Source organism: Pongo abelii, chromosome 8 (assembly GCF_028885655.2).
Source record: "Pongo abelii isolate AG06213 chromosome 8, NHGRI_mPonAbe1-v2.0_pri, whole genome shotgun sequence".
Taxonomy (NCBI): Eukaryota; Metazoa; Chordata; class Mammalia; order Primates; family Hominidae; genus Pongo; species Pongo abelii.
The window spans coordinates 25338828-25364200 of NC_071993.2; the positions used below are offsets into that span (position 1 = coordinate 25338828).

At 40.0% G+C, this 25373-nt stretch overlaps 1 protein-coding gene across 1 annotated transcript in view; it reads left to right on the forward strand.

Moving 5' to 3' along the window:
• The first annotated feature begins 380 nt into the window (after positions 1-380).
• GPR158 (G protein-coupled receptor 158) overlaps positions 381-25373 on the forward strand; it is a 424507-nt gene continuing 399514 nt past the window's right edge. Inside the window, exon 1 of the mRNA XM_002820608.5 lies at positions 381-1291. Coding sequence (XP_002820654.2) covers positions 390-1291 — 902 coding nt within the window. The 5' untranslated portion in view covers positions 381-389. The remainder of the gene's footprint in view (positions 1292-25373) is intronic.

Genomic DNA, 25373 nt, shown 5'->3' on the forward strand with positions numbered 1-25373 from the left:
CAGCAGCAGCAGCTTCTGAACGCGCCTCAATGAGAGCGGCGGTGGCGGCAGCCGGGCCGAGAGACGGACTCGGGCTGACTCCAGCCGCTGGGAGCGCGAGGCCATGTAACCCGCTCGGCTCCAGGCTGCGAGGTGCGTAATCCCCAGCCGGCCCCTCGCGCAGCGGGCACGGCCAGCGCTGCCACAGGTGACTTGATTTCTGCGACGGTAGCTTAGCCACCCGGGGCCAATCTCGAAACATTCTTATTTTCAAGTCTTTTGGACTGGGTGCCATCTGGAGAAGGGGGAAGACTCCTCGAAAAAGTCTGACTGTTGAGAAACTGACGATCCAAATTTAAAAAGTGATTTCCCCCCCCGCCCCGTTCCCTCCTCTTCTCTCTGCGAGGCAGATGGGAGCCATGGCTTACCCCTTACTCCTCTGCCTCCTGCTCGCTCAGCTGGGATTGGGAGCTGTTGGCGCCAGCCGCGACCCCCAAGGACGGCCGGATTCCCCTCGAGAGAGGACCCCGAAGGGGAAGCCGCACGCCCAGCAGCCGGCTCGAGCCTCTGCCTCGGACTCCTCGGCCCCCTGGAGCCGCTCCACCGATGGCACCATCTTGGCGCAGAAACTCGCCGAGGAGGTGCCCATGGACGTGGCCTCTTACCTCTACACCGGGGACTCCCACCAGCTGAAGCGAGCCAATTGCTCCGGCCGCTACGAGTTGGCGGGCCTGCCGGGGAAGTGGCCAGCCCTGACCAGCGCGCATCCCTCCTTGCACGGGGCGCTGGACACACTGACACACGCCACCAACTTCCTCAACGTGATGCTGCAGAGCAATAAGTCGCGGGAGCAGAACTTGCAGGACGACCTGGAGTGGTACCAGGCTCTGGTGCGGAGCCTTCTGGAGGGCGAGCCCAGCATCTCCCGGGCGGCCATCACCTTCAGCACCGAGTCGCTGTCCGCGCCGGCCCCACAGGTCTTCCTCCAGGCCACGCGCGAGGAGAGCCGCATCCTTTTCCAAGACCTGTCCTCCTCCGCACCCCACCTGGCCAACGCCACCCTGGAGACGGAGTGGTTCCACGGCCTCCGGCGCAAGTGGAGGCCCCACTTACACCGCCGCGGCCCCAATCAGGGGCCCCGGGGCCTGGGCCACAGCTGGCGGCGCAAGGACGGGCTCGGCGGGAACAAGAGCCACGTCAAGTGGTCTTCGCCTTATCTGGAGTGCGAGAACGGGAGTTACAAGCCCGGGTGGCTGGTTACTCTTTCCTCTGCCTTGTACGGGTGGCAGCCTAACCTGGTCCCGGAATTCAGGTAAGGAGGGCCGGGGGGCAGGGGGGAAGGCAAAAGCGAAGCTTTCCTTCCGGTCTTGCGGGTGGGTGCACGTCTGGGGAAGGAACCCTTGGCTGTGACACGAACGCTTCTCACCCTCAGAGCAGAGACCCGGGCTGAGGGACGCCCCACGCGGGCGCGGGTGCTTGGGGGCGAGAAGCGCCCCACGCCCGTCAGCTTCCGGCGCTCGGTGAAAGCCATTCATTCTCTCGGACCAGTTTCCCCGCACGGGGCGAGGGACAGGCAGCCCTTGGCAGGACGGAGACACCCCCGCTGCTCTGTGCTTCCCTCCAATTGTCCGGAGAGCAGGGAGGGGCGTTCCCCACCGGGGACAATGCGACAACTTGGCGAGCGCCGTGTGGGTCCGCGGAGTGGCAAGCCTCAGATGAGAGGCGAAAAGGGAGCAGGAGGAACAGAGAGTTCCTTGTTTCTGCCACTTTGGGGTAGCCTCTGCCTGCTTCCTACGTGTGCAGTTGGGGGCACCGGTCTGTTGTTAGTCAGAGCTTATAATTAAAACTGTGCCATCTCCTCGCAGTTCCGGCCCCTCAGCAGTGAGTCAGTCCCAGCAGCTAGCTGTCTCTGGGATCCAGACTTTGCAGTTTGGTCAGGGTGCTCCTTCTACCGGTCTCCCCTCTCCCCGCAATTGATCTTTCCTTCCTTGGTGGCCTTTTCCTCCTCTTCCCTGTCTTAGGCATACCTAAGGGTTCTCCAGCTCTTCACACACTCACATGATTTATAAATGGACCTAGTTATATTCGGGAGGGAGGCATCCGTTGTGACTGAATTCACTCAAGGAGGCTGGAGGAAACTTAAGGGAGTCTGTATTTCCTGTCTCAAACTATAGCATTTGAGGGAAGCAGATAATTTGCAAATTAACAGGTTTTAACTTCTGCCTGGGAAGTGCCTGACCTTTGAGGCAGGGAATTTCTACAAGCAACCTTTAAGAGTAGATGTGAAGAAGGAACTGAAAGAGTAGTTACACCAAAGAGGGCTTAGGAGAGGGCCCAAGATGGACTGAGATCTTACTTTAGTCCCATGAGGGAAGGCTCTGGAAAGAGGGTCTTGGGGGCTGAGGTTGCTTTTATACTTTTTGGGAACCTGGGCAGGAGTGAGAAACCTTTGTGTGTGGATTATTTATTTATTTTTTAAATACCCTGGCACAGCAAGGACAGGATGCTGACCTGCTGAAAGATGCCAGATCAAGTACTGGGTGGGCAAGTGGGAAAGGTCAGAAGGCTTGTTTGTCTTGGTACTGCCATTTACTGCTGAATGACCTCAAACAACTTGCTTAACCTCTCTGGGCCTCAGCTACTTATCTGTCCAGTGAGGGAGTTGAACTAGACAGTCTCTAGGGAGCCATCCAGTTATCAAGTTCTGTAGCTTTTAATGTTGGCAACACTTGGGAAGGCATAAAGGACAATAACCCCCTTTGTCTGATTCTGTATGACCATATTAAGTGCATGTGTGTGTGTCTTTGCATGTGTTTCTATCTCTTTTAAAGGTCTTGTTTTAAACCAGACTAACTCTTTTCTACTTTCAAGATAATCTCATTTCCTCCTAATTCCTGCAGGATCCTATTAGTAAGAGCTGAGCCCAGCTTTGAATCTTTGCCATGCTGTTTGCTCAGAAGAGGAAAGACCAGCAGATGCTATTCACTGCCAGCAAACTGTTTGTAGCCTTTAAATGAGTCTTTTTAGGGAGCCCCAAGTCCCAGGATTTATCTGTCTTTTTCATCTAACATTCACTTTATGTCAGGCTCCGTGCTAACTGCTTGGCATGCGTTGTCTTGATTAGCCATTACAACAACCTTATGAGTTAGGTTTTATTATTTTCTCTATTTTACAGAAAAGGAATCTGAAGCCCAGAGGGGTTCAGCTTCTTGCCTAAGATTGCACAGCAGTAAAATAGCAGATCCAGGATTTAAGCCCACTTCATACTTCATATCATATGTACCACCATTCCAAACTCTGTTCTATGAAGGTGTCCTAGGGGTTGCTATAAACAATGTAGTTACTGTGTAAAAAAATGTATTTTCAAGGGCCGCTGTGGAACTGAGGATGAAAACCATTCATTTTCAGAATTACCTCTCTTAATCACATGGATCAGAAAGCATAGGTTGCCTAAATGAACTCAGTGCCTTCTGGCAGCCAAGTTGAAAGGCTGAGGACACAAAGAGTCTCAGGTTGAGAGGGCTCAGACACTCCCTGTTTTTTCACTCTGTTTAGAAAATAGTTTGTTTCTTTAAGTGCCTTTATAGACAAAGATGGTAGTCTTCAGCCAAGGCACACAGCCAGCCATTTAGTGTCTGGCTCTCTATAGAAGCTGGCTTGTCTCAGTAGAATCACAAGCTCCCTTGTGAGTGCTTCGGCCCCATATCCTGTGCCCTTCAAATGCTGTATTGAGGGTCCACACAGCAGAAACCAGAAGAAAATCTTACAGGCATCAGATAGTTCCACTTGTTGTCTCATAGATGAAGAAACAGAACTATAAAGTGGCTTGTCCAAAAATCATGTATCAAGTTTGTAGCAACAACAGAAATGGGATCCAGGCCTTCTGCCTCTGGTTTATCCTATACTTGATAAATATATACCTAACGCAAGTATCTGTGGCTCTCTGGACCTCTGTACACAACCTGTGTTGGGGACATACTTTATTCTCTATCATTACTTATGACAGCCAAAAAAATTAGCCCATAGAAAACAGCTGTCACTTAAAAAAGAGATTACATTGTTAATTTCACATATTGAGATAATATTTAAATGGACCCTTTCTGTATATCTTCACACTCATAAAAGGAAAAGGTTTTTTGTTGATGATATTTTATCATCTAAGATATGCATTCTAAAATTCTGCAACATAGGTGAATAGTATTTGACAGGTATGGTAACAAGGTAAACCTCAAATGAATTTTTGGTAAACCGGATTAGGAGCCCTGATCATGATTTGAAATAGTCTTTTAAACATGTGAAGTGTTATTTGCAAAAAGTTTTATGTATAACAGAAAATCCATTGACAACGGTTTACTTATGAAAGAGAAAAGGAGAAAAAACTTTTAGTTAGGATTAGTTAATATTTTCCCAGGTCTTACTTACAAGATTCAGACATTTAAATTAATGTAAATTAAATTACATTTTATTTTTAGATAATATAAATCCAAAGCATGAACTTTAAAAGTAAAATGTAGAACTTCTTATAAGAAGTTCAACATAAAAATATCTTGTTATATTGCTGTTTATCACTGTAAAACAATCTCTCAGAATAAATTCTATTCCCTTGTGTTTCAGAATGACACAAGTATCTTAAAATTTAAGACCCAGCATAATACACATATGGGAAGAGAAGTTTATTGCTCATTTTTTGTCTTTGAAAAAATGTCACTCATTTCCCTTAACTAAGAATTTCTTGAGTCTTTTTTTACATATCTATAGTATGAACACTTGGTTCTCATTTTTCATCCTAGCAAAAAAGAGAGAGTAATAATTTAAGATACACCCTGAAAATATTTTTACTTTTAACATTAGGTTTGTAATATCCTTGAAGCATTTTCCTTAAAGCTAGGGTTCTTTTGTTTGCATAATGATTTTTCTTTGTGGAACTTAAAGTACTATGGAGTTGGATCCCTTTCTGTTGAATGCATAGATAACTCTCTGGTGGTGGTTGGAATCGTTCAGTGCCAAGGATGGTTAGCAGGTACTTAAGGATTTGTTGAATTTAAAAGAAGGTGAGTTTCTTTAAAATTCCATTAAAGTATTAATTCTCAATGAGCCTGAGAGGGAATTTGGAATTCCTTTGGTTTCTCCTCATTTTATAGTTGAGGAAGCTGAGACCCAAATAGCTAAAGGAATTTGCTAGAAGTGGAATAGCTCTTTTGTGGTGGGTGGGAATTAAGGAAAACCAATACTTATTGAGCATCTACTATACATTAGATACTTTATATATTTCAGTGCATTTAATTCTTAGAACTCTCAGGTAGCAACCAGTTCAGAAAAGTTGAGCAACTTGCCCAAGCTAATGTAGCTAGTAAATGAAGGAGCTAAAATCAAATTTAGATCTGTCTAGCTATGAAGCCTGCGTAGTCTTTCCACCATCCTGTGCTGATTTCTATATCTTGATTCCCCAATTCTGTCATTAAAGATGTATAAGATGATATTGGCTTGAATTAAGTAATATACTTCGCCCAAACCAGTGACATATACTTATTCTTTTTGGGCCAACAATGCAACCAAGTATGTTGTACAGTGAGAATAGTATTCAATTTGAGGCAGAACTTTGCCTCAAGTCCCAGTTTTGTCTCTGACTGGCTGTAATACCTGTCTGGAAATCAGTTTCTGCATAATACAAATGTGGAAATAGACTTGATGATTTCCATATACATCTTAATTGGCCTATCCACATGGTCAACAAATACGTTTTGGAAACAGGGCTGATACACATCATTCCACCTTGTGGAAATGATATGGGACAGTCACATGCAGAGGAAGAGGAAACCAAGTGAATGTTAGACCTGGTATTTGGTTAAAAAAAAAAAAAAGAAAGAAAAGTCAATAGGGAGATAAGGGAAAGATCGCAATAGTGTGGAAATCTCTTTTTAGAAACTAATGAACATTAGTGTCACTGATTCACTGACTGCCTGAGTGCTCACTTCACTTTCTCTCCCTCACACAAGACACCCACACACCTCCTTCAGTGATTCTATTACAGATTTCTGCTTTCAACAAAAGAGGGCAATTCACACAGTGTAAGAAAAATGACCATCTTGCTCTAGGCCAAACATATCCTACGTCTTTCTTACAGGAGCTGAAAATGATGAGTAGGCTTACCTACAGGAATAGCCGAGAGGTGTTTTGCCTAGGTTATAGATTAAAAGGTTTTCAGATGAACTTCTGCTGTGGAGGCTTTTAAGTCTCAGTTACATCATCTTTAAGCTATGAAGAGTAATGTGTATCTCCTTTGAAATTCTGTAAAAACTAAATGAAGAACTGTCATCACATAGGAAGTTTAGTAAATATTTTTGTATTGTAGCTTCTGTCTTCCCAAATACTATCCTCAGCTGGCCATAACTGTCTTCATTTACTAGTATTAAAGTCATTTGACTTATAGTAATTTGTAACTTATATAGAGGTTTAGTTTTGTTTCTAATCATTATGAAGGCTTGTGGTGGCAATGGTTCATGGTTGAAATACTGGCCTTAGAGACAGAAGATATTGGTACCAGCCTGGACTATATCTTTGACTTAGGGTGTTACCAGAGGCAGGACTTGCCTCTTTAATTTTCAGTTTCTTCAACTGTAAATTGAGGAGGTTGGACAAGACGACTCCTTATAACTCTAAAGGTCCATGATTATGCACATCATTCAATATGTCACTTTATTTTATTTATTTCTTTTTTTGAGACAGGATCTCACTCTGTGGCCCAGGCTGGAGTGCAGTGGCACGATATCAGGTCACTGTATCCTCAACCTTCCAAGCTCAAGTGATCCTCCCAGCTCAGCTTCCTGGGTAGCCAGGACTACAGGCCCGAGCCACCATGCTTGGCTATTTTTTTCAGTTTTAGTAGAGGTGGGGTTTTGCCATGTTGCCCAGGCTGGTCTTGAACTCCTGGGCTCAGGTGATCCACCTGCCTCAGCTTCCCAAAGTGTTGAGATTACAGGTATGAGCCATCACACCTAGCCCAATGCGTTGCTTTAACTTGTAAAGTTTTATTTGATTCACTGCTGAAATCAGTTAATGAATGCTATATAAATGCAGAACATGTTCATATGTTCCATGTTTGACTTCATAACGGTCATTTACTCACAGAATATTTACAGAAAGTCCTATCAATGTACAATGAGTTAAGTACATAAACTAATAATGGAAATGAGAACTCCATTTCAAAATAAGAATGAGCATAATCTGAGTTTACAGGACTTAAGACCTCCTGATTTACTTGGAGTCAACATGAAGTTGCTTCGTAGATTTCTAGACCAAGGGCCTCAGTATACCTCTATAACTTCTCTCAAGAGAATACATGTTTCGACATTTGGAAGCTCCCTACTTACTTTTTAAAAACAACCTGTTTTCAATTTGCCTCTGTAGTTGGCTTTAAAATTTCAAAAAAGGGTTATATGTTGTGGTGTAGCAATGGTACAGGATTATCCTCCCATTTTCTAGAATATGCATTTGGAAGTAGAAAGGGGATTTCCCAAACTGCAAAATAAATTACAAGAGTTATGCTTACTGTCTGGAGAGATAACTGAGGCTCTCACTAGACTGATTTTCCAGCCTCAACTTCTGGATAAGCCAAATGTTACTTTCAACTCCAGAAAGGCAGCAGTTTGTTGCACATGGTTCAGATTTTAAGGCTACCCTTTTTCAGTCTTAAGAGTGCTGTTGGATTCAACATACACTGCATTTTATGATTACATTGTAATATACTGTGATGCCAAGGCGTATGTTGTTGATGCTATTTTGCACTTAGTTGGTAAAGAAGCATTAGGCCCTGGCTGTTTTCTCTGTTCAGTGCTGATTTGGTGTTCAAAGAGTTATTTATGCAGAATTACTAAGATAGCACATTGGGATTTTGATAACTTTGGCAGCTTGATGGCTGTTATGTGCAAATAGGCAGTTCACTAGCACTGGGGCTATGCTTGGGAGAGTCTGCAGCCAGCAGCGTTGTGAAGCTTTTCCCAGCACAGCAATGTCATATGCATCAGTGGGGCTTGTTTTGCTTGCTTTATCTGCTTTTCAGCTTTTGGTAATAAACTAAAATTTGTTTAGTAACAAACTAAAATTACACATAGCATAATTTCCACTTTGGCTGGGCAATTACTCTCCTGAGTCTTTCTTCCTACAGGAAGAAAAACTTGACCTATACAAATATTTGGGTAGATGACCGTTCCGTGAAATACTTCTTCAGTTTAGGAGAGGATTAATCCTCTTGGCTAAGTCTTTCACAGCTTCGCCCCTCCACACCCTCCTCTTTCCTACAGTGCCAAATCTAGTATAGAAACCATGAGTGAATTTCTTTTTTATATCCAGGGATATTATTGAGTGCCTCAAAGCAATCATAGGATACATCTAGTTTTATTACTTTCATTATAGGTAGAGCTCAGAGGAAACACAAATTAGCTTAAATATAATCTGATCCCAAGGTAGTAAAGTTTATTTTTCCAAACAAAAATCCTGTTACCTATCTTTTTGTACAAGGTGGCAGCTTCTGTCTCTTTTCTCTTCCCCCACGCAAAGTTGTTAATACTTCTATTTAATTGACATCCAATTAATTTTTATTCATTTTAATATCTGTTATAATCTTCCTTATTTAATAAATATGACTAAAACAAGACAGTGTAGGATTTTTAAAAACCTGTCCAATTGGCAAAGTACCCAATGCACCTATAGCTTAAAAGGAATCTTAGAGTTATGTAAGGTTTTGGTTTATTTATTTAGCTTTCTCACCATTTATGTGTTTTGTCCAGTGCGTATGCCTTGTTACATTATCAGAGAAGAACTTGACACATGGCTTTTATCTGAGAAAGAAGAAATGGTATGATAGTAAAGAATAATATTGTATCAATTCTAACGTGCACCGTTTTCACATATTGATGTCTTTCAAATTGGGATGTGTCTTACAATTGAGGGCATGTCATATTCAGTTGGCATTTCTTTTCTTTCGGTGGTACACAATATAACAAGGCATCTTACAATTAATGCCATTTTATATTTGATGAAATGTGATATTAGGAAATGGGAAAATAAATTCCAGAGTCTCTTCAACTACAAAGTTCTATTATCATCTATAAATTATCAACTTGCAGCAAAATATTCACGTATGGAAGCAAAATGTAGACCTTACAGCTGTACGTAAATTTTTTTATTTTTTATTTTCTTAAAAAGGGACAGTGTCCCACTCTGTTTCTCAGGCAGGAGTACAGGGTTGAGATTATAGCTCACTGCATTCCTAGGCTCAGGTGATCCTCCCACCTTAGCCTCCTAAGTAGCTGGGAGTACAGGCACATGCCACCATGCCTGGCTAATTTTTTAATTTTAATTTTTGTAGAGACACGGTCTTGCCTTGGCTTCCCAAAGTGCTGGGATTACAGGCCTGAGCCAGCACACTCAGCTCCTGCTGTATATAAATTAGATTGCTATTTGTCTTCATAATAGTTTTGTTTAAAATAGACAAGCTATACTAAAACATGTAATCATGTTTTCTTTTTGATGTATGTGAAATACACAAAATATTGTGCTAGAAACTACAGCAACTTTTATTTTCCGAATAGGTAAAGTCAGAATTATCATAATTTTTCTCATATCATCTGGCAGTTTTTCCCTGATACTGTGGGAAAATTCCTAGGATAGTGAAAATAAAGGACCACTGATGGACTAATAATAGGAGGGAATAGATATGTCTCTCCTTTCTAAAGTGTGTAAAGGTTTCACAATAGAAGTTACTTCTTATGTAGCAATGTAACCAGTTTTGACCGATGAGATTTAAATGCAATTGTGAGGATAAGCATTTTTTTTTTTTCCCGTCAATTGCTTGGAATAAAATTGAAGAGTTTGATTTTCCTCTTATTTGATGCCTCAGACCACTATGCTGAACAAGGTTTCACAACCTTGGAAATACAGACATTTGGGACCAGATAGGCCTTTGCTGTGGGGGCTGTCTTATTGATTGTAAGATGTTTAGCAGCACCTCTGGCTTTTATCTGTTGGATGCCAGTGGCAACACACCCTGCCAGTGTGAAAACCAAATGTGTCTGCAGACACTGCCAAATATCCCCTGTGGGGCAAAACTGCCTCTGGTTGAAAGCCACTGGTGTAGGGGAGCACATATGATACATAACGTATAAAATGCTACTCTGGGACTATCCCTATTTCAAGGGTTCTGTATGTATGTGTACACATATGTGTGTACATATATCTGTGTGTGCATATATTTATGCTCATATATGCATTTGTCAGATTACATGTCTATTTATTTATTTAAAATATAAGATCATTGTATATATAGAACCTGACACAAGTGAGAACTGAAACATTTTAATAGAACGATGAAATATGAATTAATTTACATTGGGATGTCATCAGGGCTCAAAAAGAACATCTGACTAAATACGTAGAATCTGTTGCTAAGCACGGTTTTACTACCTACATGATTAAATGTTTAATATTTAAGGTTTTCCATAAAAAGATGAATTTTGAAGGGAAAGCACTAGGCCAGACGTGGTGGCTCATGCCTGTAATCCCAGCACTTTGGGATGCCAAGGCGGATGGATCACGAGGTCAGGAGATCGAGACTATCCTGGCTAACCCAGTGAAACCCTGTCTCTATTAAAAATACAAAAAATTAACCAGGCGTGGTGGCAGGTGCCTGTAGTCCCAGCTACTCGGGAGGCTGAGGCAGGAGAATGGCGTGAACCCGGGAGGCGGAGCTTGCAGTGAGCCCAGATCGCACCACTGCACTCCAGCCTGGGCGACAGAGGAAAAAAAAAAAAATTCCTGGATATCCTTGTTAACTTTCTGTCTCGTCAGCTCTGCACCAAGTGGACTTAATAGACATCTACATAACTCTCTACCCCAAAACAACAGAATATACATTCTTCTCAGCACCACATCACACTTATTCCAAAATTGACCACATAGTTGGAAGTAAAGCAATCCTCAGCAAATATAAAAGACCAGAAATTATAACAAACTCTCTCTCAGACCACAGTGCAATCAAACTAGAACTCAGGATTAAGAAACTCACTCAAAACCACTCAACTACATGGAAACTGAACAACCTGCTCCTGAATGACTACTGGGTACATAATGAAATGAAGGCAGAAATAAAGATGTTCTTTGAAACCATTGAGAACAAAGACACAACATACCAGAATCTCTGGGACACATTTAAAGCAGTGTGTAGAGGGAAATTTATAGCACTAAATGCCCACAAGAGAAAGCAGGAAAGATCTAAAATTGACACCCTAATATCACAATTAAAAGAACTAGAGAAGCAAGAGCAAACACATTTAAAAGCTAGCAGAAGGCAAGAAATAACTAAGATCAGAGCAGAACTGAGGGAGATAGAGACACAAAAAACCCTTCAAAAAATCAGTGAATCCAGGAGCTGGTTTTTTGAAAAGATCGACAAAATTGATAGACCACTAGCAAGACTAATAAAGAAGAAAAGAGAGAAGAATCAAATAGACGCAATAAAAAATGATAAAGGCGTTATCATCACCGACCCCACAGAAATACGAACTACCATCAGAGAATACTTTAAACACCTCTACGCAAATAAACTAGAAAATCTAGAAGAAATGGATAAATTCCTGCACACATACACCCTCCCTAGATTAAACCAGGAAGAAGTTGAATCCCTGAATAGACCAATAACAGGCTCTGAAATTGAGGCAATAATTAATAGCCTATCAACCAAAAAAAGTCCAGGACCAGATGGATTCACAGCCGAATTCTACCAGAGGTAAAAGGAGGAGCTGGTACCATTCCTTCTGAAACTATTCCAACCAGTAGAAAAAGAGGGAATCCTCCCTAACTCATTTTATGAGGCCAGCATCATCTTGATACCAAAGCCTGGCAGAGACACAACAAAAAAAAGAGAATTTTAGAAAGAGGGAATCCTCCCTAACTCATTTTTTTTTTTTTTGAGATGGAGTCTCACTCTGTCGCCCAGGCTGGAGTGCAGTGGGGCGATCTCGGCTCACCGCAAACTCCGCCTCCCGGGTTCATGCCATTCTCCTGCCTCAGCCTCCTGAGTATCTAGGACTACAGGCGCCCACCATCACGCCTGGCTAATTTTTTTGTAGTTTTAATAGAGACAGGGTTTCACTGTGTTAGCCAGGATGGTCTCAATCTCCTGACCTCGTGATCCCCCTGTATCGGCCTCCTAAAGTGCTGGGATTACCGGTGTTAGCCACCGCGTCCGGCCCTCCCTAATTCATTTTATGAGGCCAGCATCATCCTGATACCAAAGCCTGGCAGAGACACAACAAAAAAAGAGAATTTTAGACCAATATCCCTGATGAACATCGATGCAAAAATCCTCAATAAAATACTGGCAGACCAAATCCAGCAGCACATCAAAAAGCTTATCCACCATGATCAAGTGGGCTTCATCCCTGGGATGCAAGGCTGGTTCAACATACACAAATCAATAAACGTAATCCAGCATATAAACAGAACCAAAGACAAAAACCACATGATTATCTCAATAGATGCAGAAAAGGCCTTTGACAAAATTCAACAGCCCTTCATGCTAAAAGCTCTCAATAAACTAGGTATTGATGGGATGTATCTCAAAATAATAAGAGCTATTTATGACAAACCCACAGGCAATATCATACTGAATGGGCAAAAACTGGAAGCATTCCCTTTGAAAACTGGCACAAGACAGGGATGCCCTCTCTCACCACTCCTAGTCAACATAGTGTTGGAAGTTCTGGCCAGGGCAATCAGCCAGGAGAAAGAAATAAAGAGCATTCAATTAGGAAAAGAGGAAGTCAAATTGTCCCTGTTTGCAGATGACATGATTGTATATCCAGAAAACCCCATCGTCTCAGCCCAAAATCTCCTTAAGCTGATAAGCAACTTCAGCAAAGTCTCAGGATACAAAATCAATGTGCAAAAATCACAAGCATTCCTATACACCAATAACAGACAAACAGAGAGCCAAATCACGAGTGAACTCCCATTCACAATTGCTTCAAAGAGAATAAAATACCCAGGAATCCAACTTACAAGGGACGTGAAGGCCCTCTTCAAAGAGAACTACAAACCACTGCTCAACGAAATAATAGAGGACAAACAAATGGAAGTACATTCCATGCTCATGGATAGGAAGAATCAATATCATGAAAATGGCCGTACTGCCCAAGGTAAATTATAGATTCAGTGCCATCCCCATCGAGCTACCAATGACTTTCTTCACAGAATTCGAAAAAAACTACTTTAAAGTTCATATGGAACCAAAAAAAGAGCCTGCATTACCAAGACAATCCTAAGCAAAAAGAACAAAGCTGGAGGCATCACACTACCTGACTTCAAACTATACTACAAGGCTACAGTAACCAAAAACAGCATGGTACTAGTGCCAAAACAGAGATATAGATCAATGGAACAGAACAGAGCCCTCAGAAATAATACCACATATCTACAACCATCTGATCTTTGACAAACCTGACAAAAACAAGCAATGGGGAAAGGATTCCCTATTTAATAAATGGTGCTGGGAAAACAGCCTAGCCATATGTAGAAAGCTGAAACTGGATCCCTTCCTTACACCTTATACAAAAATTAATTCAAGATGGATTGAAGACTTAAATGTGAGACGTAAAACCATAAAAACCCTTGAAGAAAACCTAGGCAGTACCATTCAGGACATAGGCATGGGCAAGGACTTCATGTCTAAAACACCAAAAGCAATGGCAACAAAAGCCAAAATTGACAAATGGGATCTAATTAAACTAAAGAGCTTCTGCACATCAAAAGAAACTACCATCAGAGTGAACAGGCAGCCTACAGAATGGGAGAAAATTTTTACAATCTACCCATCTGACAAAGGGCTAATATCCAGAATCTACCAAGAACTTAAACAAATTTACAAGAAAAAAACAACCCCATCAAAAAGTGGGCGAAGGACATGAACAGACCCTTCTCAAAAGAAGACATCTATGCAGCCAACAGACACATGAAAAAATGCTCATCATCACTGGCCACCAGAGAAATGTAAATCAAAACCACAGTGAGATACCATCTCACACCAGTTAGAATGGTGATCATTCAAAAGTTAGGAAACAACAGATGCTGGAGAGGATGTGGAGAAATAGGAACAGTTTTACACTGTTGGTGGGACAGTAAACTAGTTCAACCATTGTGGAAGATAGTGTGGTGATTCCTCAAGGATCTAGAACTAGAAATACCATTTGACCCAGCCATCCCATTACCGGGTATATGCCCAGAGGATTATAAATCATGCTGCTATAAAGGCACATGCACACTTATGTTTATTGCAGCACCATTCACAATAGCAAAGACTTGGAACCAACCCAAATATCCATCAATGATAGACTGGATTAAGAAAATGTGGCACATATACACCATGGAATTCTATGCAGCCATAAAAAAGGATGAGTTCATGTCATTTGTAGGGACATGGATGAAGCTGGAAACCGTCATTCTCAGCAAACTGTCACAAGGATGGAAAACCAAACACCACACATTCTCACTCATAGGTGGGAATTGAACAATGAGAACACTTGGACACAAGAAGGGGAACATCACACACAGGGGCCTGTCGTGGGGTTGGGGGAGGGGGGAGGGATAGCATTAGGAGATATACCTAATGTAAATGATGAGTTAATGGGTGCAGCACACCAACATGGCACATGTATACATATGTAGCAAACCTGCATGTTGTGCACATGTACGCTAGAACTTAAGGTATAATTTAAAAAAAAAGCTTTAAAAAAAAAGAGAAAAGAAAGGAAAGTGTGTGTGTGTGTGTCTGTGTGTGTGTGTGTGTGTGTGTGTGTGTGTGTGTACCTGGAAGAACAGAAAGAGGGAAGGGGGGTACAGTTTGGTGTAGAGGAGTGGAGAAAGAGAAAAAATGACGATGAATGAACTGATAGAAAACAATTAGCAATCTCTGATCCTGCAGAATATTGCCTTATTTTTACATGAAGCTCCATTTACCATTGAGCAGTTTTACAGTTCTGATGAAACTGAACTATTTTTCCCTAGTAGGTAGTTGAGGAGTTAAGATCTTGATGATTTAATCATTATAAAGATAAGTTGACTGTGCTTGCATTTCAGAACTTTATTTCAGCTTATCCCATTAAAGGAATATTAGTACCTTACAATGTATTTTGTAAATATTCCATTTGCCATTTTAACTTATTGATTCAACTAGAAGTTGTTCAGAATTTGAACTTACTACACATGAATTTCCTAGAAAAAATGATTGAAATGCTATATTACATAGACATTATTATTATTATTATTATTATTATTATTATTGAGACAGGGTCTTACTCTGTCACCCAGGCTGGAGTGCAATGGCATAAACACAACACACTGCAGCCTCAACCTCCTAGGCTCAAGCGATCCTCCCACCTCAGTTCCCCAAGTAGCTGAGACTACAGGTGTGCACCACCATGCCCAGCTAATTTTTCTATTTTTTGTAGAGACGGGATTTTATCATGTTCCCTAGGCTGGTTGAACTCCCGGGCTCAAGCAATCCACCCGCATCAGCCTCCCAAAGTGTTGGGATTACAGGCGTGAGCCACCGCTGCTGGCCCTACATATACATTATTTAAAGCTTTAATAAGCATATGTTTAAAGATGCAGTTTTAAATATTAATAATGCTTAGAATTCTGTTAAGTCAGAAGAAAGCTTAAGAAAACAAAAACAAACAATGACCACATGATAAAAAGGAATGTTTAGGTTTCACGGTGCAAATTACCTTAGCACAAACTGAAGAGTGACCAATTCTTTACTCCCTATCCATAAACATGAAACATACACAACCTACTGTGAGAAGAGAGGAGCTTGCTGTTGTACATTATGTTCATTATGGAGAAATAAGAGACAATGTTGTGAATATTAGAGATGAATCCAAGGCTTCTGAAAAGAAAGATGAAGACTATGATTTTTCTGGATAAGGCAAACTTTTAGGATGGTTGTTTTGGGTATTGACAATAATTAGTTCTTTGGAAAGCCTCTCACAATACAGTCCCCTGAAAGTTATTTAGCAATGTATCTGTCTTTCCGTGTTTATGAAAAAGAGGCAAATAACAAATGATATTGAGGCATTCGTTAAAGAACCAATGTTTTTAGTAAACACCTTGTGAAAAGCCCCTTTCTGAATTAGAATTTTAGAAGTAAAGGGGATTTTAGAGATCACATAATCCAATTTATTTTTATGGGTGAGGAAAATGAGACCAAGGGAATTGGGGACCATCACTTGCATTAGCTATGGCTGCAGCGAACTTGCAGTTTAATAACAGACACAAAGAAAAAGATGCTGAGTCATCAAATAAAGGTTAATTTATGTTCATTATTCACTGATCCCAAACTGGCTGGGCATAAGGATCACCTGAAGAGCCTGATAATATGTTCCCAGGCCCTGCCTAGACCTTGTGAACAAGACAATCTGCAATAGGATCCGAAGTCTATATTAAACATGAAGTCTTTGTAATTCGGAAGTAGTTAGTCCTTAAACACAAACTTGGGAAAAAGTAAACAGTATTTGATAAAATTGAAACACATATAAACATATCATATAAACAACTTCATATAAACAGCTGATATAAATAACTGCAGCTTTAGTCACCGAAAAAATTTGGTTACAGGCCATTCTGGGTACCTGAAACATTCCAATATTGTGAAGGAGCCTATCAGTATTGCAAATTTACAATGTCTAGCAGGTTCTTTATGAAGGCAGGGAGCTCACAGGTTCTGAGCCTTGGAATGAGAAATCACTTGGCTGTATACTCCTATTTCTCCCTCACTTTATTTTGGGTTTTTTGTTTTCTCAACTTTAAAATAGGGGCTATCATAAGAGCAACCTGCCTCCTGTTATTATCTGTCTCTTTCTGTAAACATCCTGTTTCCCAAAGAGTTCTACAGGTTTTTTAAGTACCAGGACCATATTTTATGACTTCCTGTATTCAGTGCCTGATACGGTTTGGCTGTGTCTGCACCCAAAATCTCATCTTGAATTGTAATCTCCATAATTCCCACGTGTCAAGGAGAGACCAGGTGGAGGTAATTGGATCGTGGGGGCGGCTTCCCCTGTGCTGTTCTCATGATAGTGAGGGAGATCTCACGAGATCTGATGGTTTTATAAGTGTTTAGTAGTTGCTCCTGTGTTCGTTTTCCCCACTGCCACCTTATGAAGAAGGTGCCTTGCTTCTCCTTCAACTTCCGCCACGATTTTAAGTTTCCTAAGGCCTCCCCAGCCAAATGGAACTGTGAGTCAATTAAATGTCCTTCCTTTATAAGTTACCCAGGCTCGGGCAGTTCTTTGTAGCAGTGTGAGGACAGACTAATACAGTGCCTCTTCAAAGTACCTTGCCTATTTCAGAAAAACAGCATGGGAATAGTGTCTTGGAGGAGGGGTTTTGGGATCATAAACCTAGGTTTGAATCCAAGAATTTCCACTTTCACTTACTGTGTGACACTAGAAAGTTATGTAACTCTGTGGCTCAATTCCCTCATTGCAAAAGGTACAGAATACCTCTTACTGTTGTAAAGAGTAAACAATCTTATATATGTAAAGAGGCTAACATAATTTCTGAAACGTACTAAACTTTTTTTAAAAGTTATAATGTATAGTCTCTGATTTATGATGGTTCTACCTACAATTGTTCAAATTTTTGATGGCGCAAAAGCGATACACATTCAGTAAAAACTATACTTTGGTACAGCATTCAGTCAATCACATAAGATATTCAACACTTTAGTAAAAAATAGGCTTTATTTTAGATGATTTTGCCCAACTATGGGCTAATGTAAGTGTTCTGAGCATGTTTATGGTAGGCTAGGTTAAGCAATGATGTTTAGTAGGTTAGATGTATTAAATAAATTTTTCAATTTACATATTTTCGATTTAAGATGGGTTTACTGGGATGGGTTTATCAGAATATAAGTTGAGGAGCACCTGTATATTACATGCACCTGGCTATGGCTACAGGTGCTAGGGATAGAATAGTGAAGACAACAGACAAAATCCCTGTCCTCATGGACTCTTGTGGGGATGGGGGAAATGCATAATAAACAGGCAAAATAAAAATAATAAGTAATTATTGATAGAACCAAGTGCTATAAGGAAAAAAATAGGGGAATGTGGCAGAGAATGGCTGAGAGGTAGGGTAGAATGCACTCAATAGGATGGTCAGGAAAGACCTACTTGAAGAGGTGACTCTAAGCTGAGGAAGGAAGGATGAGAAGACGTTCATGGAGCAAGCTGAGGTCATCACATTCCAGATAGGAAGCCACAGGAACAAAGACCTCGAGATGGAATGAACTTCAAGTGATCTAAGAACAGAAAGAAAGCCAGTGTTGCTGGAATGTAGTGAGAGATGGGTAACGTAGAAGATGAGAGGAAGGCGTTCAGAAGGTGCTCAATAAATGGTTAAAATGTTGTGGTAACATAGAAACATGTGAAGTGCTTTACAAATTTCCCCTCTATGAATATGTAAATTGTGAATGCATTTACATCTTTTCCCCCTTTGGGTGTCTTTATTGTAGTGTTTTAGTTTTACTTTCTCTTTCTTTTTCCTCCTTTCAGTCTTGGCCTTCCTGCCCACTGCCTCCTTAGCTCTGGAAGCTTGGGTTTTCCAGTTTCTCTGATGAGACTTCAGTCAAAGAATAAGTTATTCCTAATTGCTCCATTCTCAAATGTAAATGAATAAACTGAAATATTTGAAAGGTAAAGGGGTAAAAAAAAAAAGAAGAAAATTCAGAATTCCTTGCAAAAATCACTTTGGTGTTTTTCTGGCTCTTAGGCTTAACCCTGTAAAATGAAATGTTTTCAAGACACACATAGCAGTAGCAGAATAAGGGAAGAGGCACATTGGGTCAATTCATGGCTCAACATTTCTTTTCCTCACGAGCCCACCTGGGATGACATCCGGCAGGTCCCTGACTTCTTTCAAGCTGGAGGCTGGCAAGTCTGGTTATCTGGTATTTCTTGACACACACTTTGCTGCTTTTTTATGGTGGGGTCTAAAATGTTGAGGTCAGGGCTGCTGAAAGAACTGCCAGTAAGAGACTCAAGGCACAGGAGTCAGATTGGAAAAGCCAGGCTGGGCCCAGTGGCTCACGCCTGTAATCACAGTACTTTGGGAGGCCGAGGCAGGTGGATAACCTGAGGTCAAGAGTTCAAGACCAGCCTGGCCAACATGGTGAAACCCCATCTCTACTAAAAATACAAAAATTAGCCAAGCGTGGTGGTGCATGCCTGTAGTCCCAGCTGCTCAGGAGGCTGAGGCTGGACAATTGCTTCAGCCCAGGAGGCGGAGGTTGCAGTGAGCCAAGATCGCACCACGGCACTCTAGCCTGGGTGACAGAGCAAGACTTCATCTCAAAAAATATATAAATAAATAAAGAATGGAAGAGCCAGAAGTGAGATGACTTGGAGGAGTTAGAGGAGGTCAATTCTGCATGACAGGAGAAGGAAGTATAGGCAGACTTATCCCTAATGAAGAGTAGTCACAATCGAAAACTGGCATTATGAGTTTTAGGAAATAAAATCATCATTAGCTTCTCCAATATGAAAAATGTGGAATTTGGTTTCGTTATATTCCTTTCTTTCTTTACCCTCTCTATTGTTTTATTATAGTTATAATTTTTCTGTTGGTTATTTTGATTTTTGCATCTATAAATTTATATATCTTTTATTCTTTACTTTTCTTCTTTTGCCCTCCTACCTCTGTTGACTATTCTAATATTTTTGGATAATTAAAGATAATAACATTTGTATTCTGTTACTAGAGTAAAAGAATCCTCTGCTTTGTCCATTAATTTCCTCTAAGAATTGACAGATAAATAATTGAATCCTGCCATTTTAAGAATCTTCCAAATTTCAAAGTCCAGATCTTTTTCTAGATCACTTGCTTAAAACCGTGCTACGTTTTATTTGTGCATATCTCCATCAAGATTTTTCCCCACCCCTTGGAGTTGCTAATTGCCTTTTTATCATGTTAAAAAAAAACCCAAGGAGTCACATTTTATTTCTAATATCAACTTTTTTTTTTCTTTCTTTCTTTTTTTTTTTTTTTTGAGACAGAATCTCACTCTGTCACCCAGGCTGGAGTGCAGTGGCATGATCTTGGCTCACTGCAACCTCCTCCTCCTGGGTTCAAGCAGTTCTCATGCCTCAGCCTCCCAAGTAAATGGAAACACAGGCATGCACCACCACACTGGGCTAAATTTTTTTATTTTTGTAGAGTCGGGGTTTCATCATATTGGCCAGGCTGGCCTTGAACTCCTGACCTCAGGTGATCCACCCACCTTGGCTTCCCAAAGTGCTGGGATTACAGCCATGAGCCACCACACCCCGCCAGCCCAACTTCTTAAATCAATCATTCCATTTGTTAAAGAAAATTCTTATTTTTGTTGAAGACATTCCTGGAGTCCCGTAATTTGTATAAGTTGCTTTAGGTCTTTTGCAGAACAACTATCATGGACATCTTTTCAAATTATTGACCTTTTGGATTAGTTCAACAACTGTGTGTTGGATGCAAGCCTTCTTATTTCTAAAATTCTTCCTCTTGTTTTTCTTTTTTTCACCCTATGGAACACTCAAACACATTTTTCAGACAGGATATGTAGAATTTATAATTTCTAAGTCTTCCCGTGTCAGAAAATGTCTTCTAATTGTTAGTCAGAATACAGAAGTATAGGTTCAAAGTCATTGTGCCCTCAGAATTTTAAACACATTGTTATATTGTTTTTAGCATTCATTGTTGCTTATGAAAACTTTGATGTAACCTGATTTATTATACTTTTGTAGGTAATATTTTCTCCTTATGGAAACTTTTAATATCTTTTCTTTTTCCTTGGGGTTCTGAATATTCATGATGATGTGCTTAGATGTGATTCATTTTATTGATTACACTTGCCACTTAGTGGGCCCTTTTAGACTTTTTCACTCAGAAACTTTCTTTTATGATTACATAAAATTATTTTCTGCTATCCAGTTTCTCTTTCTGTAACTCCTACAGTTGAATATTTGACTTTCTGGATAGATTTCTATATTTCTTAACTTTTGTTTCATTTTCTCCTTTAAAAAGAAAACTTCTGGGAGATTTTATTCTTTTCTTTTTTTGTTGTTTTGAAATAGTTTTCCTTTGGCAATTTCTCTTAATGTTCATGAACCCTTTTTTTGCTCTTGGATTATTTTTCATAGTTGTCTGTTCATTTTCTTAAATCTCTTTGAGGTTCTTAATTTAAATATCTATAAATTTTCTTTTGTTCCCTGAATTATTGTTGTTCCGAGTTCAGTTGTTTTGCTTGTTTGTATCTGTTCTCCTTTATGCCACCAGTTCTGCTAAATATGATCCTTAGTTGGTCATTATTTTTATGATTGAAGGACTAGGTTAAATTGTAAAGTTAGATGGCACATATCTTGTGACAGATGTGCAGGCCTTGTTCTTCAACAGATCTCTGCCTTGACTATTGGATTTCTTTCCCCTTAGGAAGCTACAGAAAGAAGCTGGCAGTCTCTGCCCCACCCTGGACCTTTACTCTAGGAGAACTAATAACCATTCTAGAAACTTTCACTCTTCCCAGAAATGTCTTTCAATCAAGCAGAAGAGTTCTTGATTTTTTGCTTGGGAAAAAATGCCATCACTGTGCTCTAGGGAGGGGATGTGCCAACTCATGTATCTGTTTAGAAGTAAGTCCTTCATTTAATCACCTTGATGCCTGCTTTAGTTTCCACTCACACTCCTGATGCCTGCCAACTATGGCCTTAACACAAGCTGTCCTGGATGAGCATTTTCCACCTGTGCTCCAGGCTTCTGCTAAGCATGTCCTTAGCTGCCTCCCCTCCCTGCCTTATCATCACGATCCTGGAGAATTCTTTCAAATCTCTGGTCAGCTACTTCTCCTCACTGTACTTATTCCCTCTTGTATGTACTTCCTGTCATTACAGTTGGATGTGGAGGGAGGAGGTAGAGAAACATATGATCAGTTCACTATTTTAAACAAGAACGTGAACCTAGGTCCTCTGACCAGTCTTCTTACCCTTATACTTAGGATATGAACATCACATTCGCCCTTTTACTTATTACCTGTGTCTTTAGGTAGAAGCCATCTCACCTCTTTGTGTCCCAAATTTCTTCCTATTATTTAGGGAGAATAATACTGACCATATGTAGTTGTAGTATAAATTGAGGAGAATAGTATCAGTCATATACAGTTTCAATGAGGATGTTTTAAGGGTGTCTAGCATAATGTCTATTAGGATCTAGAAAAAAATCTAAAATTTAAAAGTCTGTGTAAATTATCAGCTTTGTAATTTGACGTTAAGATCCGTATGAATAAGATTCAACATAAAAAAGAGTATTTAAATTTAAGAAGTTATTAACAAAGAAGATATATCTTTGCTTGAATATTAAAGTAAAATCTTAACACAAATGGCGTGTTTAATTAAATCACTAGATCTCAAGGTATGAGACAGCCATTGTATATTTTAAGGCAGATTACAGTGTTCACATACATTTTCTTTCTCTGACAGAACATGCTTTGTTCTTATTTCTTCTTCCCTGGCAATGTAAAAAAATATAACTTTGGACATGTTATGAAACTTTTACGAATCTAATTTTCTTCATCTATAAAGTGAGAAAAGTATTTCCTCCTCTCTCTCTCCTAGGACTCTTTGAATTAAACAAGTCAATAATAGAAGTGACCTCCTTGCACTGGGTTCCCTGACAAGAAATTGTCTCATCCTATTCAGAAATGGTCATATCCAAAGAGGTTCTTTAAAGAACCCTGTGAATGTGTTTGATAAAATTGCAGCTAAACATGATTACAGTGAAGGAAAACCACAAAAATGAGATGTTAGTCTGCTACCTTTGCAAAAACAGCAGACTCAAGATGTATTTCTCAGGGGAACAGTCACCTATTATCAGATTTTAAACCTTAGCAATTTTAAGAGATGTGCTGCATTTAACCTGCAGAAGCCCCAAAACACAAGAATTGTATTTGTGGATAGAGGATAGATATTCCATGCTGATTGAGCTTACTTCATTATATATTTATTGACTTTATCAAACTTATATTTTGCCACATAAAACATACAGACCTTCCCAAGGAAACCTTGACCTGATTGCCAGAAAGACTTCCAAGAACAAGAAGCCAGACAGATGGAAGACGTGAATACTATGTAAAGTTTTGGCAAGCTTCTCTGGACATGTCTGCTGCAAAGTGGTGTGGGGGAGGAGAACATTTCCTTGCTTTCAGACTTGCTGTAAAATTCTCTTATATGTTTTAGAGGGGATCAGGTCTTACAATTTACATTATCACAGGAATATCAGGTCATGATTGAAATTATGGATAGTTACATGGTTGGAAAATAGATTTAAATTGTTTCCTGGCAATATTTTTGGAAGATAACTATTATTACTTAATGACACTAGAGAAAAAAGCTACAAATGCCTCTTAAATTTGGCCTTCTAAATAAGCAGAAAGCTATTTGATAATAGTATTCTTGTATAACTAATGCTAATAGTTTTGTAGAATTTAAGAGGCAAAAATACATTTATTATCTTAAGGCTGAGCAATGGGTTACCATATAGCAATGAAGGAAAAATGTGACATTGCGTTCAGTCATCAATGGGCCAAATACATTTAGTTGTCGGATGGTCTATGATTAGTATTAATATAACTAATAACTTAGTGCTCTGGCTATAAGTGGGGTTTAGATAGTTTCTATTGAGGGTTTGGTTAAAGTCTGACATCATGATGACAAGGCAGCTTCTACTATTATGCCACTGACATTTTCATCCTTGTTATTTGCTATAAGAGAGCGTGTTAAAATATTTCTAATCAGGTTGCTAATACTTAGAGAATTCGCTTTAAGTTTTAGAAATAATCATTTGCTTTCCTGCCCTGACTGTATCAAACATGCTTGGTTGAATAGATGGTAGAGATCCACTTTGGGCTCAAATATAGCTTTTTTTTTTTTTTTTTTTTTTTTTTTTTTTTTTGCTTTTATTATAGGTTCATGTTTACATGTACAGGTCTGTTATGTAAGTAAATTGCATGCCACAGGGGTTTGGTGTAAAGATTATTTTCTTACCCAAGTAATAAGCAGATTATTTTGTTACCCAAGTAATAAGCATAGTACCTGATAGGTAGTTTTTCATTCCTCTCCCTTCTACTCATCACTCTCAAGTAGCCCTGGTATCTGTTGTTCCCTTATTTGCATCCATGTGTTCTCAATGTTTAGTTCTACTTATAAGTGAGAATATGCATTATTTGGTCTTCTGTTCCTGCATTAGTTAATGGCCTCCAGCTCCATACATGTTGCTGCGAAGAACATAGCCTCATTCTTTTTTATGGCTGCTGATATGGTTGGGCTCTGTTTCCACACCCAAATCTCATCTTGAATTGTAATCTCCAGCGTCCAGGGAGGGACCTGGTGGGAGATGATTGGATCATGGGGGCAATTTCCTCATGCTCTCCTCATGATAGTGAGTAAGTTCTCCTTAGATCTGATGGTTTAACAGTGTTTGGCAGTTTCTCCACTCTCTCTCTTGCCCCCATGGAAGACCTGCCGTGTTTCCCCTTCTGCATGGCCTTCTGCCATGATTGTAAGTTTCCTGAGGCCTCCTCAGCCATGCAGAACAGTGAGTCAATTAAGCCTCTTAAAATTACCCAGTCTCGGGTATTTCTTTGTAACAGTGTGAAAACAGACTAATATAGCTGCATAGTATTCCATGGTGTATATGTATGACATTTTCTTTATCCAATCTACTGTTGATGGGCACTTAGATTGATTCTATGTCTTTGCTATTGTGAATAGTGCTGCAATGAACATACGTATGCATATGTCTTTATGGTATAATGATTTACATTTCTTTAGGTATATTCCCAATAATGGGACTGCTTGGTCAAATGGCATTTTTGTTTTAAGTGTTTTGAGAAATCGCCATACTGCTTTCCACAATGACTGGACTAATTTACATTCCCACCAATAGTGTATAAGTGTTCTTTTTTCTCAGCAATCTTGCCAGTATCTGTTGTTTTTTGACTTTTTAATAATAGCCATTCTGACTGGTGTGAGATGGTATCATTGTGGTTTTGATTTGTATTTCTCTAATGATTAGCGATGTTGAGCATTTTTTTCATATGCTCGTTAGCCATGGATATATCTTCTTTTGAAAAGTGTCTGTTCATGTCCTTTGGCCACTTTTTAATAAGGTTGTTTGTTTTTTGCTTGTAAACGTGCTTAAGTTCCTTATAGATTCTGGATATTAGATTTTTGTCAGATGCATAGTTTGCAAATATTTTCTCCTATTCTATGGGGTGTCTGTTTGCTCTGTGGATAGTTTCTTTTGCTGTGCAG